Genomic DNA, 15,575 nt, shown 5'->3' with positions numbered 1-15,575 from the left:
GGTGTTGTGAATGAGAAATCTGGATCCCACCCTGTTTGAGACTGATGGCATTCAAGTCTCCCGGCCCCGATTTGTGTCAGATATCAGGTAACGTGCTCCTAATATGGACACAAACTGCACAAGAATGTCTGCAGAGTGGAGTCACAGTACGGGGAGGAAATGGTAATTTCACAAGACCATTTAGCTCCGGCTTGAGTAGAGCTCGCTCTCTGTCTCTGTCTCTGTCTCTCTCTCTGTCTCTCTCTCTCTCTCTCTCTCTCTCTCTCTCTCTCTCTGGCAACTAAACATGTTTTTCATTCCTCTGATATTCTTCTGAAAAATCAAAATTCTAATAATTCAACCTTTTGATAACATAAAATTGAAGCGTACATGTAGAGCAGTGATATGAAGCATGTGTTCAGGCCTGATTTATTTGTTAAAATCAGATTCTATTACCTCGATAACTTTCCAGGACATTAACCAGCACACGGAACTGAACCGTGCCGCTGCTACCAGCACTGATCTCTACAGACAAAACATTTTTGCTGGTGTCTATTAATCACAGTAATAATGCAGCTGACTGTGTACACTCCGGTGATGAGTTTGACATTAACGTTTTACTCATGAGTAGAAGAGGAAGGATGAGTTGTGCGGCTGGGGTTGTACTACAGAGAAACAAGGCACCATGAATGAAGGTATACAGTGAAACCCTGAATGCCACACATCACCTCCTGAGTCTGAAATCCTCCCCTCCTGTCTTCAGAGCCAGCTGGACACAGAAATAGATCATCACTCACACCTGAATGATGCACTTAGTTCAAGCTCTGATGGAAATAGCTCCGATATCTCAAGGTTACTGCAACACCTGGCATCTGTGTTTTGTGCCAGAGCACCTTTTTCTGCGGTTGATCAAGGATTTGTAAATGTAGTGGATTAACTTTGAGAGTGAGGCTCCACTTTGGGTGAAGAATGACTCATCTTGGGGTAATTCTCTTATTCATTACCAAAGAAGGAGACGAGTGAGTCCAGCTGAGGAGGACAGAAACGTGTCAAGTTAACATCGTCTGTCAAACTTTAGTAAACAGCTGGAACGCTCAACAGGAGAAGAGATTTCATAACGTGAGGTTCCTGCAGAGCAGACACAAGCTGTGCGCGTCCATGCAGAGAAAAATGACTTCTTTTTTGTTTTTTTGTTTTTTTTCTTTTTACAATTTTATAAAGAGAGCTTTTAAATTCCAGTCTGAGGTCATTGTTTATGAGAGTTTACAGAGGTTTGGCTCACGTCCTGCATATTCCCCCCTCCTTGATGCTCCCTCCTCTCTTTTAAAGCTGCGGCGCTCCCGCACATTTCACCTCTCAGCCACATCCAGAGTTGAAGGACGCTCATCTGTCCGCTTCCCAGAGGTGAGTCCAAACCACAGCTGTGTCTCTCTCTGGAGACCAGCAGGCTCCTCGGGACGCTCTCCTCCACCAGGACACATAGGAAATGCTTCTTTTCCAATTACGCTCTCAGGATCATTTAAGCGCAACTTTGCAAATTGCGGAATTACTTTGATGACCTTATCAGATGGGCATGCACTGCATAGTTTTGGGCCAATTAAAAGGACTTAAGAGGTTATTTCCGACATTACATCAGAATGTCTTGGTTTTCTCTGATCAGGCTTGGCTGCAGTGGTTTAAGTGCGCAACAGGTGATGCGCCTCCATTGCGCGCCTGTGCGCAGCTCAACATTTCAGTCCGATATGTTTTAATGTTCAGGTGTTTCTGGGAGTAAGAGTTTCCAGTTTCAGCAATTTTTAAATTCAAAACTAACTGACAAACTAACTAACTTAAGAATCAAGAATCATCATCAAAAATAAAACAACAAAGTTCCACAATGAGTTTATTTCTATATTCTGACATGAAATTGTGAATGTTTTGAATTTTTTTATTTTTTATTCACTACAGATTTTTGTGATACAAGTTTAACTTTTTTTTTTTTTTTTTTTTTTACCACAGTGAATTTATTTTTCTTTTAAAATATATACACACCATGCACCTAGTAGCCCTTCTTATAGGATGTGCATTGCAGCCACCTTCATTGGTGTGAAAACCCTGATCCACATATTGGTTTTCCTCTGTGTGATGATCAAATGATTTCTGACCACTTGGTTGTGGTGGTGTTTTAAGAACTTTTTTTTCTCACAGGGAGGCAATTTTTGGAACAAATTCTTAAAGAAACTAATCTTGAAAATTGATACATTACAGTGCAAAAGTTGAAAAAACCTGATGGATTTTCAATAATTTCACTCTTCTGTTGATTTTTTTCCCCAAAACTTTATTTAACTTTATAAATATTGATTTACTTTTTAAGAACAGATTTTTGCAGTTTACATCAAACACATGCCTGGAAGAAACAGTCTGAGAACCAGGAAACTAGGAACTCTCCAGATTACTGCTGCTGCTGCATCTTAACACCAGTCTTGTCAAAACTTGGTGATCTGATGTAAAGTGTCATGTTCTGATGTAAAGTGTCTTTACATGTTCTGTGACTTGAAACAACTGAAGAGGGCAGAGATTTTTGTCGATTGTTTTTATATCAAATTATTACTGCGTTTTTAGAGGGTAGACAAAAATGTTCAAAAGAAATGATATTTTGTTCATTTCTTATTCTTTTAGATGACTTAAACTCTACACAGAAAGCCCCCCATCACTTGAACAGAGTGCCTTCAAGATCAGCAGAGATGCACAGAGTGTGACTTTGGCCGCATTTGTTTTCTTGAAAAAAAAAAAAAAAGACTTAGGTCACTATTTTATCTAGGTGACTCGTGGATTGTTTCCATATTTTTCCATCTCCTCATTCACATGTTGTGCTCTAATGTGCTGCAGAGATGCTTTTGTCTGGTTCATAACCTGCTCAGCCCAAATGTTCCCTTGTGTGGCGTGTAGCTCACGCCTCCTCTCTGCTCGTCTGGACTCCTGCCAAAGCAAATGCATGACGCCATTAAAGAGAGCCGGAGATTACGGCCTTCTCTCCGGCACACTGGGTCTTTTTTTGTGGCTCCGGCATGACTTCACCATCCTTCAGAAAACATCTAAATGTTCTATTTCCCACAGTGATAAACCAACCGACTTTCTACCTGGAAGGTTTTTCTTTTATATAGAAGCCATTTGTAGTAATTCATACAAAAGAAGGATGAACGCAGTGCACAAATCCAAAGCATGTTGTAGAATTTATCCCCCTCTGCGAGTGTGAGGTCTCCGTGGGGTCATCAGCAGGAAAAAGGTTTGGGTCATGATTTGTTTTGTTCGAGCAAACCGGGCAGGGCGAGGAGAGAATCTGTGGCTGAATGGGAGATGACCGAGCTGAGGAAAAGCTCTCAGCACACCCGGCCGGCGAGACTCCTAAATAGGCAATGCTCCTTGTTTGTCTGTGTGGGCTAGGCGCAGGCGGTATCCTCTCTGTGGATGTCCTCAGAAAAACCGAATCTCCACGCAAAATAAGTGAATGACGGAGGAAGAAAGCACGGGAGAGCAACAGCGAGGGTTTTATTCTGTGGCTCGCTCCACTTGTGTAATCTTTAACTTAAAGGAAATGATGGAATGTAATAAGGTAACAGCCCCGCGTCACTCGCCATGAAAGAAGGCCCCGTTTAGAGTCATTACCAATGCAATAATGTGCAGTCAGCGTTTTACTGCTCTGACTGGTCGAGGCGGAGCTCATTGAGACTGTTTTATATACTCCTAGAAGATGACAATTAAAACCATTTAGTCAGATAAATGCAGCTGAGTTTAAAATACGCCCCATCAGCTGTGGAGTATGATTCATCTTTTATTTCCAAACTGTGCAATAAATTGCATGGAATGATTCTAAAGACTGAAGGTCACACAACAAAAGCTTTTTGTGGAGGAAGGCCATCTGACATAAAGAAACCAGCAGTGAATCGTCTGCGATTCACTGAGGTTAAGAATAACGTCACATAAAGAAATTAACAAGCACTTTTTTTTTTTATGATGGTTTAGTAGGTTACTCATGTATTTTTATTTTATTTTTTTCATATCCATGGTCAAACATTTAACTGGGTTCCTTCTCCTCCGCGAACACGTCAGCAGACATTTTCTGAGTTTGGAGGACTGACTCATACGAGACCAATGCGCGGCGGAGAACGCTCTGCCCTCCAGTGAAGGGCTTTATCCGAGAGTTCCTGAGTGCGTGTGTTAGCGACGCTCGCACCGGAGCCAGGGCGGCCTCGTGTCTGTGTTGATGGAGCTTCCCCCGTGGCCTGTTGTTCACACGTATTTGACCTCGCCGCGTCTGGCTCTGGCGGCGTTGACTCGACCTCATGTCCGGGGTTTGGAACGCAGCGCCGTGTGCATAAACGAGCGGCGTACCTTGTCACCGTTTCTGTGTGTGCACGGTGAGTCACTGCTCCCCTCCTGGCAGAGAGAGCGAGCGACCGTCTGTCACCGCTCCGTCTGCCCACTGACCAGATTTGGAGGGTGACTGAGACGCGAGAGAGGTCAGGGTGATAAACGAGCTCTCAGACACCACTTTAGTCGCTGCTGGTTGCAGCAGAACCAGGGCGGCTGTTGTTTCCAATCACGTTGAGGGATTCATTCAGGAAGCCGCCATGGGCTCGATTTCCTGTTTTTCCACTGCTGCCAAGCCTCAAACCCACGACTCACAGAGGTGAAAGGCGATGGGCACACGGCCAAGTGGCAAACAGTTCCAAAAAATGATTGATGGAAAGTATAATACCTCATGATAGCGTGACTTTCTAAAGAATTTATCTCATTGGCGAGTGCAAAGGATTTTGAGTGTCATTGGCCTTCTTTTCTTTTTTTTTTTACTTCAGTCATTTGTACTTGTTATGTTCTCCAAGTATGAAAAGTTTGAATCAGTTTCAGTCGCATCACAAGTTGTGTGTTTATCAGGGCTGTCTCGCGTGGAGGGATGTATTTATAGTTCTGTTTGTTGTTCCAGATGAGCGGGAGTTATGCTCCGTGGAAAGTGGGGCTTTGCAGACAGCAGGTGGGGCGGAGGGCTCGGTATTCCCGCTTTATTGTCTTCCAGGACAGCGGTCCCTGGGCAGAGGCAACACGATCGGTGCAGATGAGCCTGTTAACATGCTGCACACAGCGAGGAACCAGATGTACTCCGCGCTGGCGCCGCCACGGAAGTCGAAGCAGGGAGATCAACAGTAAACAAACATGGCGTGTCTCTTGAGAAGCCGGGGCGTCATGTTTTATTTAAATTGACTCTTAGCTTCGGCTCATCATCCAGCAAGCGTGACTAATCTTGTGCGAAATGTGATTTGATGAATGAAGAGTGGGAAAAAGCCGTGATTTGTGTCATTTGCTCCCATCAGAGAATGCTTGGTAGATTAATAAACTTTACTTCTTGATGAATTCTACAACAAGATGCTTGCAAAATCAAAATGGTCTTTTTTGTGATCAACTTTTGTCTTTAAACGTCAATATTTATCCTCAACATAAACAACAGTTTAAGCTATTATTGAGAAAAGTAAAATGATAATTTGAGTTTTGGTTTTGCTTAGATTCTGAATGGAAAAAGATCCATCATTACTGTTTGTATTTTGCATCTTAAAAAAAATCGTCAATCACGTGGAATTTTGCTAATGAAACTGAATAAAGGTGAAATGTATCACGGTGAGGATGAAGAGTTGTGAAATTACAGGAGACATGATATGAGATTGAAATTTATAAATTCCATCAAGAAATAAATTGAAGTCATTGTAAGGAAAGCTGAGAGGAGAGAAGATTTCATGATCTGATGTGGAGCCGATCCTCTGCTCAGGAGGTTTTTGAAGGCTGGGAGTCAGGATGGCGCCTCGCTCTACATTAATTAGCCTTTGTGGGTTTAGAATAATTGGCTGAGAGATGATAGAAGGGGACATATGTAATCTAATGTACCGTGGTGATGGACCAAATCAGATCTGTAATTACAACCAGATGCACTTTAAACAACCGAGTGCACACACACATGCATGCACACATGCATGCAAAACCTGCTGTTTGATTGTTTTTTTGTGTCTAATACATAAAGAAGGTTGTCTAATATAGGAAAGAAGTAGGGTTTTTCCTGGTTGAATGTAAAGCGATGTGCCCCCTGTGAAGACCACTGGGTTTGTAACGAGTCTAAATTTGCTGAGTCTGTTTGTTTCTTTAAGCAACGACTCGCCTCTCGTTTTCATTACCTTCCTGTATTTATTTATCTGATCGTGTTTGGGTGTAAAAGCCTGATCCAGTGGAGTATCAGAAGCTCTTTGTGACGCTGCGGCACTGAAGATAATGAACATAATTGTCGTAGTCGTGCAGATTATCATCAGAGTAGCTTCGTAATACTAAATCGTCCGTAACTGTTATTTTTGACCGTGACAACAGAGGAAATGACGGCCTGACACTTCCTCGATCTCTGTAGCTTCTTTGCACTAGTTGTTCACTCTATAGCATTATTATAGGCCGCAACAAGTGTTTGTGACAAACTATCTCGCACAAAACATGGAATTGATGAACGAAATATCTATTACAGGGGATAAAGAGTCAGCGATTAAACTCAGGATCCATTCTAGACAAAACCAGAGCTCAAAATTCATCATTAGGGACCAAGCGGCTCATTCTGTAACTCTGCATGAGGGATAATGCAGCTCAGTGTCAAAGGTCATGATGTGCTCACGGCACAAAAAAAGCACAAAAAGCAGGTTCTCATCATCACTTATTATAAGACCATTTAAACCTACCGTAATACTGTACCTGAAGAAAAATTCTAATCCCAGCTGATAGCTTGATTCAATGTACATACTGAACGAGGGTTTTTTTTTTTCCACATTTGGAGAATTTTCTCCCTCTTCACTGACTCACTTGTTGTCAGCATGAACCAGTTTTGAGCTGGAAAGTCTTACGTACGCTTGCGGACATACCATGTCTGTGAGGATATAGGAGGGGATCCTTACATAACCCTCCACCACACGTTGCTTTACATCTTTCCTCAGCTCGCAGTATCAACTTTCTCCTTCTCTGAGTCATCATTTTGACTTATGATGTTTGTTAATCCAACATGTTCTCCATACATGTTCTGAACGGTGAAACAGAACGTTGCTGCGGGTGCTGGGGGAGTGTCTGTTGTCCCCCCGTGGCCATCACTCGCAACCTCCAGACGGCCTTTTCTTTTTTTTTTTTTTTTTTAAACTTGGTGATGTTACAGCAGTGGAATCCAATCTGGATCACTTTAATCTATCCTCCCCGCATCAAACTCCCCTCATCCGCCCTTTTCTTTAATCCATACCCTAAAAAGGCCTGGCGGGGGTTGAAGGGTGGATTTGGATGGGGGGTGCCGGGGGTGTGTTGGGGGTCACAGAGGGGTATATACAGTCGTCCATATCCTAACCAGGTGCACGGTCTCTGGGTCTGACCCTCTGTGGATGCTACCGTCCTCCTGTTGTTTCCTCCTTCCTCTTTTCTGCCTGACTAGACGCTAACATGGCTTTCTACAAGCACTCAGGTAAAATCGGAAAAGCTGTTCACAGCACTGGACCTTTAAAGAACTTTTAAGTGTTTTCAATTTTGTGATGAGGCACAAAACGTTAACCTATTGGGGGGGCTGGCTTCCCACGTCAGAGCTGGAAAATACAGGCCTGGTTTCAGTTTTGCATCAGGGTTATGTGTCCTGATAATCTGGCATATTTAAGATCTTTGTCAATTAAATAATCTTGAGTCTTTCAGATTTAAACATCACCAGCAAGGATTCACTTTGTCCAGACAAGCTTGACTGGAAAGTACATTTGAACTTTTTTTTGTAATGTGGCTTTTTTCACGTCTAAAATCTTATTTTGTAGAAAGACAAAAATATATTTTTATTTCAATACTTCAGAATTTCTTCAAATTTGTACTTTTTGTACTAAATGGACACTATTTTTTTTTGTTTAATGCTTTTTTGGTCAGACAAAATTCTCTGTCGTGAGATTTCAAGGATATTTTTGTCCTTTTTGCTGATCAACACCTCAGTAACAATGCCACCTTCTCACAAACTGAGAGAGTTTGATTAAATTTACTGTTTACTTTTGCAAACTTTTTTTTTTTCAAAGTGATATCGCTGTAAATCTTAAATCTTTCTCCGCTCTGCTCGGGAATAACTGTCATAGTAAATTTTATTGTTATTGCTGCTTTACTCGGTGGACTTTCCTCATTAAAAAAAATGAAAAGAATGATTCCTATTGTTTCAGGAAAGTAACTTCTGGCACAGGTAAAATGTATTGAATTTCAGGTACATTTTTCTGGTATTTCACCTACTTTCATTGTTATATAGCAAAGAAATAGGAAAACTAATTCACCAGCTCTAAATTTTTTTATTGGTTTTAATTATTTCTACCATCTGCCTTGGCAATCTGCGCCTCCGAACAGAGCTCTGGGACAAATTTACTAAACCAAAACAAGCAAAATATCACATTTTAAAGTTTTAGTTTCTTGCATGATGAAAATCTTAATACAAGGAGCCTAATAGCTCAGTAAAGCTTCATTTAAAATATGTGATGCAGAAAGAAATCACCATTTAACTGAACACAGATCAATTTTCCACAAGGAATCATCATGAAAAGAGCATCCTGATGCAAAACTCTGAGGGTTACTATATGAACTTCCCTTTTTTAATTTAAATCTTTAACACTTGTTGTGATATTCCAGATCAGCGTGTTCCATATTTATCACTGCAGAAGTGATGTGATGATATGAAAAAGAGGATTCAGATCTCCCAGTGGCGTCTTTATCTCTGGGAGGCGGCGCTGAGGAAGATTTGGAAAAGCCGCTGTTGATTTGGCTGCGATGTCTCTGATCCACTGTTTTCAGCCTTTGACTCACCTCTCAATCTGGTGTGTGTGACCTTTATCAGTGGAGAGACCCCTCCCCAGACGGACCGCAGTGGCATCCTCCTGAGCGCCGGCGCATACCGCGCCTGTTTGACAGGAGGCAGCTGCCACTCTGTTTGCGACAAAAGATTAAAGTGCTGGCCGGTGCCACAATAGCTGCATAGTCCCGGGAGTCGTCACTCCTCATCCCACTACATTTGTTCCCTTCTGGAAGGTCAATGCACTTTAAATAGAGAGTCTGAAATAGACCTGCAGGCCCAATGGGGACATTATTAAGTCCTGCATGTGTGATTTTGTAGTATTGACTACGCTGAGGGACACTCGGGGTCGTGACTTTTAATGTGTGGAGAAAATTACACCCATACTACTAAAGCCCGGTTCCTTCAGCTCTAATCTGGACCGAGGATCAATAACGGCTTTGTCTCAGCACTTACAAATGTCATAAATGATGCGAGAAACGCCTGCATTATTATCTTTTAACCATAAGTAGTGATTCCCAGCATTTTTAGATACTTCCCAACAGAGACATGTTTACTCCTAATATGAGGATTTCTCTTTGATAATTCTTGCCAGACGTGGTTCAACACAGTAGCTTTCAGATAAAATAGGTATTAAGTTTCCTGTATTAAATACGTTTTCTGCTATTTCCAATCAATTTCAAATCACAGTTTGAGATATGGATCAATGATCTTCATCATCTCTGACTCTCAGGGAGGAATCAGTGGTGAAAGTGAAAACCATTAGCGCTACTCTAATCACCGAGCTGGGGCCGTTTGAGTATGACCCCTGAACCCTGAATGTTTCTGCTCACCTCTCCTCCGGGACAACTTATTAACAAGTTTCTTCTTCCTCTTATTTGCTCACGTTATACTGTTTCTCTCTAAACTTCTGAATTGTTTCCTTCACTTTCTAAAGCTAAACTTTTTTCCTTTGTTTTTACATCCTAACACCTTCCAAAACTTTTATTGATTGTGTTTTATCTCGGTCTTTCTCCTGTGTTTTTATCGCCGGCTCAGTTGTCACATCGTTGACTTTATTCCCGCCTTGAGCTTTGGGACTGGCTGGAAACTTAATTTACAGAGCAGCGACCCGGCCTAACCTGTCCTGACAGCACTGGCTGGATCGTGGGGGTGTGTGCCAGTGGAGGCGGGGCTCTCGATCCTCAGTTATGTCTTCATCACAGCTGCTGATAGCTCCCAGTCCTGTCCCGTCCATCCATCCGCTCACACCACTCATCTCCCTCACATGGTTGTTTACCACAGCTCACTCAAACAGCCAGAGTCTCCTTTCGTAAATATTTCCTCGTTCCTATGGCTACTGGGTCAATCGCCGTTCCTCCCATTGTTTCTTCAATTGCTCCAGCTCCACCGGCCGGATTAGAATGATATCAGTCAATGTTACGCTGAAGTTCAGAGTGCGCCCGGCTGCCCTGAGGGGCATCCATGTACCTGGGAGAGAAGCTTTAAAGCGACGCAGGTATTCCAGGAAACTGATCCCACTGCGATGGGAAAGCAGGAATGCTGATGAATGGAAAAGCAAATCAGCTTTCACAGTTCACACTTCAACGTCTAATAAAATGACTGCAGCAAAAAAATGCAGATAAAACGAGGAGCGAGCGGCGTGTGGGCCGGGCTCAGGAGGGAGATTTAAGGTGGGGTGTAAAGGGAGTGAGTCAAGCGGTCTAAAAATATGAGCTAAGCTTTCCTGGGAGAGCTTGATAAAAAGTAGGCAGGACAGAAAGCACGCCGACAACAAGCAGACATCTCTCACCTCTCTGGTATGCTACTACTGAGAGCCGTATCTCTGCTTATTAATGGCATCAGAGGAAACACATGAATCTCTCTCAATTTTTGTATATATTTTTAGTCTTTAGAGGTCAGACAAACATTAACTCTTGAACATTATTATTTCTGAGGATTTATTGCCACTTATAAAACATCAAATTTCATTCCCATCTTTGGTACTTAACTTTCCCCTCTGAGGCACAGAATATAGTGTTTAAAGTTTTATCAGTAAAATGTATCTGTTATGGCTGAACGGGGCCTTCAGCTTCGGCCTGCACTGCTGACGGAATCTGAGCCGCAGTAGAAAAAGCAACACTGTCCCCATCTGGCGTTCAGAGGAAACGTCTCAGAGTGTGTGTGGATAACAAACACTGTGTGTGTGTGTGTGTGTGTGTGTGTGTGTGTGTCATCACAGGTCCCAGGAGTTATCTGACCTCCACCATGACCGACCGCTTCGACTGCTACTACTGCCGTGACAACCTGCACGGGAAGAAGTACGTGAAGAAGGACGACAAGCACGTCTGCACCAAGTGCTTCAATAAGCTCTGCGCCAACACCTGCGCCGAGTGCAAACGCCCCATCGGCGCCGACTCCAAGGTGAACACACAGAGTGTGTGTGAGAGAGAGAGTGTGACAGAGGAAGAGGAGGATCTCAAAAATATCCATAGAGTTAATGTCCATCATTTAGGTTGTCATAGATATTTTTCTAATATCTGCTCTTGTCCAGAGTGAACCCCGAGTCAAACCAAGATGAATAAGTTTTCCACACACACAACTATGCTGTGAAGCACTGGTTTCCACACTGTTTGTTCAGAAACAACAGTTTATTGTTTAAAGCTGATTTCAGCATTTTTTTTTTAATATGGAGGTATACATTTCTTTTGGAAAAAGAAAAAAAAAGACATTTCACTTTGCAGGTTGAGTAAAAATGCTCGAACACCTCAGCTTCACAAATTCAACAAAGCAAAAGGTAGGATTTCAGCGGCACACTTTAAGGTTTTAATCAACATTTAATAAATTCAGTTCTAAAAATGTGGCTGTGAAACAGTGATTTATAGCTTCTAATAATTTTCAGAAATCATTGTTGTGATCAGTGTCAGACAGCTCTCAGGATTTTATATCAGACTTCTACTGTAGGGTCAAAACTACAGACATATTCCCCCTCTAGAGATCACAGCAGCATCACTGTTCTCTCTGTTCTCACAGGACCATGAATGGAATAGAGCTATAGTTAGCTTTATTATCTGCACCTTTGTTTTTATGTCTTCCAATGAAAAGGCCAAGCTGTCATGAATCATAAGACTGTGATGTAACTGTGATAATGCAAAAACAGAAATAATGAGGGTCACTACAGGAGAGCCTGCTCTCCGGTTCAGCTGGAGGTCTGTCCGTCAGACGGCGCTGAACTCCGGAATGCTCTCAGCGCTCAGTCACAGACTGTTAAACGTGTGAGGAGAAGTGTCACCGCTGATGACGATCAGATAGCGGCGTTGTCTCATCTCCGCTCGGCTCTGTATCCCGGCCCGAACGCCACGGGGATGAGTAAACAAACGCCACTTTGACGGGGCCTTCGACTCTGCGAGGCCCTCTCCGCTCACGCCTCCTCTTTCCGCTCAGGAGCTGCACCACAAGAACCGCTACTGGCATGAGGACTGTTTCCGCTGTGCCAAGTGCTACAAGCCGCTGGCCAGCGAGCCGTTCAGCGCCCGAGATGACGGCAAGATAATGTGCGGAAAGTGTGGCTCCCGGGAGGACGGAAACCGCTGCCAGGGCTGCTACAAGGTGGTGATGCCAGGTGGGGTTGATATTATCTGTCTGAGACCCTGATGACCTCTATTCTTCGCAGACACTGCACTATAAAAGTAATCCATCTCCGGAACAGCTTTATTTAACTCAGATCAACAACTAGAAGCGAACAAATTTGATAGAAATCCTAAAGCTACCTCTAAACTCAATAAGGTCGCTTTGGGAGTCTTTTCAATCATAAATGTTTGTTTTGTCTGGGTTCAGGAACCCAGAATGTGGAGTACAAAAACAAAGTGTGGCACGAGGAATGCTTCACCTGCTTCGACTGCAAGCAGCCGATCCGTACGCAGAGCTTCATGACCAAGGGCGACGACATCTACTGCACCGCCTGCCACGACAAGAAGTTCGCCAAGAAATGCTTCCACTGCAAGCAGGTACGGGCCGTCCGCGCCATCCTCAGAAACATAAGATCGGGCTCACGGTGTTTCGCGTAGTAATCAGCGTGTCCCTCTGCCTCTCCCAAGGCCATCACCTCCGGAGGGATCAGCTACCAGGACAACCCCTGGCACTCCGAGTGCTTCGTGTGCAAAACCTGCCGCAAGTCTCTGGCAGGAACTCGCTTCACTTCTCACGAGCAGGACGTCTACTGCGTCGACTGTTACAAGACCGACGTGGCCAAGAAGTGCAACGGCTGCAAGAATCCCATCACAGGTCGGGACGGAACCTCGTTTCTTTTATGAACTGAGACCGTGTGGCGTGTTGGGATCAGCGGAAAACAGTAAAAGAAGGAGAGATAACAAGTTTCCATCCCCTCGCGGATGAATCGGTGGATTATATTGCAATGAGGTCACAAAACAGTGTGTGGTGGGGAAAGGGTATAAACACAGCTTCAGATATAAAGAGGCACTTTTAGTGCCTGAAGGCAAAAAAAAAAAGTGGATCATATGGCAGTGTGCTCTTGTAAAGTTCTGAATTACTGTCAAGGAACATCGAATAAAGACTGCACAGCACCAAGACAGACTTCAGTAAAGATGATCTCAAAAATGTAATCATGAGAAGATATGCATATTATCACAGAACTGCATGCACATTTAGAGAGCATGTTGTGTTGAGGTGCTGATCAAGTAGTTTCACTGACAGAAATAATCTTCCGCCTGTTCAATCTGACCTTTTTGGAAACATCTGAAGAGAGAAAATACAGTATATATGTGGTGTCTTGGAAGAGGATCAGTGGTTTATATAGTAACCAGAACCAAAGATCTCAGAGGGATAATAATTTTTGGAAAGATATCTTTGATGCTCTTTCAGCTGCTTTCTGGTCTCGATCATGAAGAATATTTCAACATGTGTTTGATGCAAAAAAAAAAAAAACTTCAATAAGTACAGATACGATTCAGTTTTATTCATCCCATGATTAAGTTCAAGCTGTGAAACTTCTGCAAGATTAAAATTAGTTTTTTGTTATTTTTAATTTTCCTCAAACTCATACATTTCAAAACATAAGAATATTTTATAGAATCAGATGTTTTTCCTATTTCTTAATCAGATGCCAAAATTATCCCAATATGCAATTTAAAAATGTTTAGAACTTTTGATTACATGTTTTAAGAATAAGCTATGCACAAAAAAACAAAAAAACAAAAACTTTTTACAGATATTAAAAGTGCTTGGGATATTCCTATATTTAGGATCATGACAAAAGGGCACCAATACATTTGATTCTTGAAAATTTATAGAAACAAGACATTTACCATTTATACTCCATTAAGAATGTACAATCTGGAACCTAAAACTTTAATTCACGAGTAATAAGTATATGAATGTGTTCAATCTGATAATTTCTTCTAAAAATCATGTTACAATACATGCAAGATCCTGAGGAATTAAGATGTCAGAAAAGAAAAAAAGTGAAGACATTGTGTTGGTCATAAAAAGATGTCTCCTCTCTTGCAGGGTTTGGTCACGGCACCAACGTGGTGAACTACGAGGGCTACGCCTGGCACGAGTACTGCTTCAACTGCAAGAGGTGCTCCCTCTCTCTGGCCAACAAGCGCTTCGTGATCAACATAGATCACATTTACTGCCCCGACTGCGCCAAGAAGCTGTAATGGGCATGATCACATGTGCACAGGAGTCTCACCAAAACTGATGAAACGATCATCTTTTAAGGATTTTTGGTAGTAAAAAAAGTTCTAATTTGAAACCAGTCTGTTTCAAAGAGACTCCTTGATTTCCTTCAGTAGGAGTGTGATGATGTGCACCATTAGTCTAATCTAATCCAGGATTCTGGACTGCTTTACTGGAATCTTTTTGAGAATGAAATGCTTTCTACAAGCCTGCTGCTGCTCACACATACCAGCTTTTATCAATAATCTGTTAGATCTCCGAATGTTTGAACGGATTAGGAGGGTTTCTGAAATGCTGAAATATACACTGCTCATGTATTCTGAGTTTTGAGTGGATTTCAATGCAGATCAAGAATAAAAGGAAGTGATGCGGAGAAAAGAAAAGAATGAATCTTGGTTTTGTTTTTTTCTCAAGACTTTATTGTTTTGAACAGTCTGTATCAACTCAGTACACTTTAGATATATTTACAGTACAAATCGTATTTGTGAACAGGGCGGTGTTAGTAAATCTTCCAGAGAATTCTTCATATTCACAGAGTCGCCCTGGTTGAGCGGGCTGATTGTCGAGGCCGAGGCAAGTATGAGCGTTCTTAGTCGACCGATGCAGCAAACGCACTAAATCCTCAATCTAAGGCACCGTTCTAGCCTATTGTTATAGACGACGCTGAGGACCGGGCGGCCCTCGAAGACGCAGCGGGACCGGGAATACACACGTCATCGGTTCAAGCAGCAACTACAAACAGCCGCCCCAAAACACACACTACCTCGGCGTGGAAAGAGGAGTCGCAAAAGATCTGGGGGAACGCCACGAAACTACAAAGGATGTAAATATCACAGCGACTCTCCCGCCAGTCTGTACAGTAAAGCTTCTCCCTCAGCAACCGTTCCTCAAACACAGCAATTAGTTTGTGACCGTGCAAAGAGTCTCATGTTTCCTACATGAATAATGTATGAAAGCTAAAAGCCAGCAGCTCGGAGGGACATGGTAAATAATGCAGGACGGTTCATGGAGTCTGTTACATTCTTTGAGCTTATTAATCAAAGTTAGGATCTAAAAAGCTCAGAGTCTTTATGTACAG

General features: G+C 42.6%; 1 protein-coding gene across 2 annotated transcripts; it reads left to right on the top strand.

Moving 5' to 3' along the window:
- Positions 1-1,272: 1,272 nt before the first annotated feature.
- Positions 1,273-14,893, top strand: fhl1a (four and a half LIM domains 1a). 2 transcript variants are annotated; one of them, XM_030116196.1, is made up of 6 exons: positions 1,273-1,383; positions 11,040-11,221; positions 12,242-12,419; positions 12,635-12,804; positions 12,895-13,081; positions 14,324-14,892. In XM_030116196.1, the coding sequence occupies exons 2-6, from the start codon at positions 11,066-11,068 to the stop codon at positions 14,476-14,478; spliced, it is 846 nt and encodes a 281-aa protein (XP_029972056.1). In that variant the 5' UTR covers positions 1,273-1,383; positions 11,040-11,065; the 3' UTR covers positions 14,479-14,892. The 2 variants fall into 2 exon arrangements, with proteins under 2 accessions (XP_029972056.1, XP_029972048.1); XM_030116188.1 differs by lacking the exon at positions 1,273-1,383 and adding an exon at positions 7,344-7,480 and having other exon boundaries at positions 14,324-14,893.
- The last annotated feature ends 682 nt before the right edge of the window (positions 14,894-15,575 follow it).

The sequence above is a fragment of the Salarias fasciatus genome, chromosome 2 (assembly GCF_902148845.1).
Source record: "Salarias fasciatus chromosome 2, fSalaFa1.1, whole genome shotgun sequence".
In the NCBI taxonomy this organism is placed as follows: domain Eukaryota; kingdom Metazoa; phylum Chordata; class Actinopteri; order Blenniiformes; family Blenniidae; genus Salarias; species Salarias fasciatus.
Note: the sequence above shows the minus strand (reverse complement) of the source record. Positions and strands in the feature narration are given on the sequence as shown.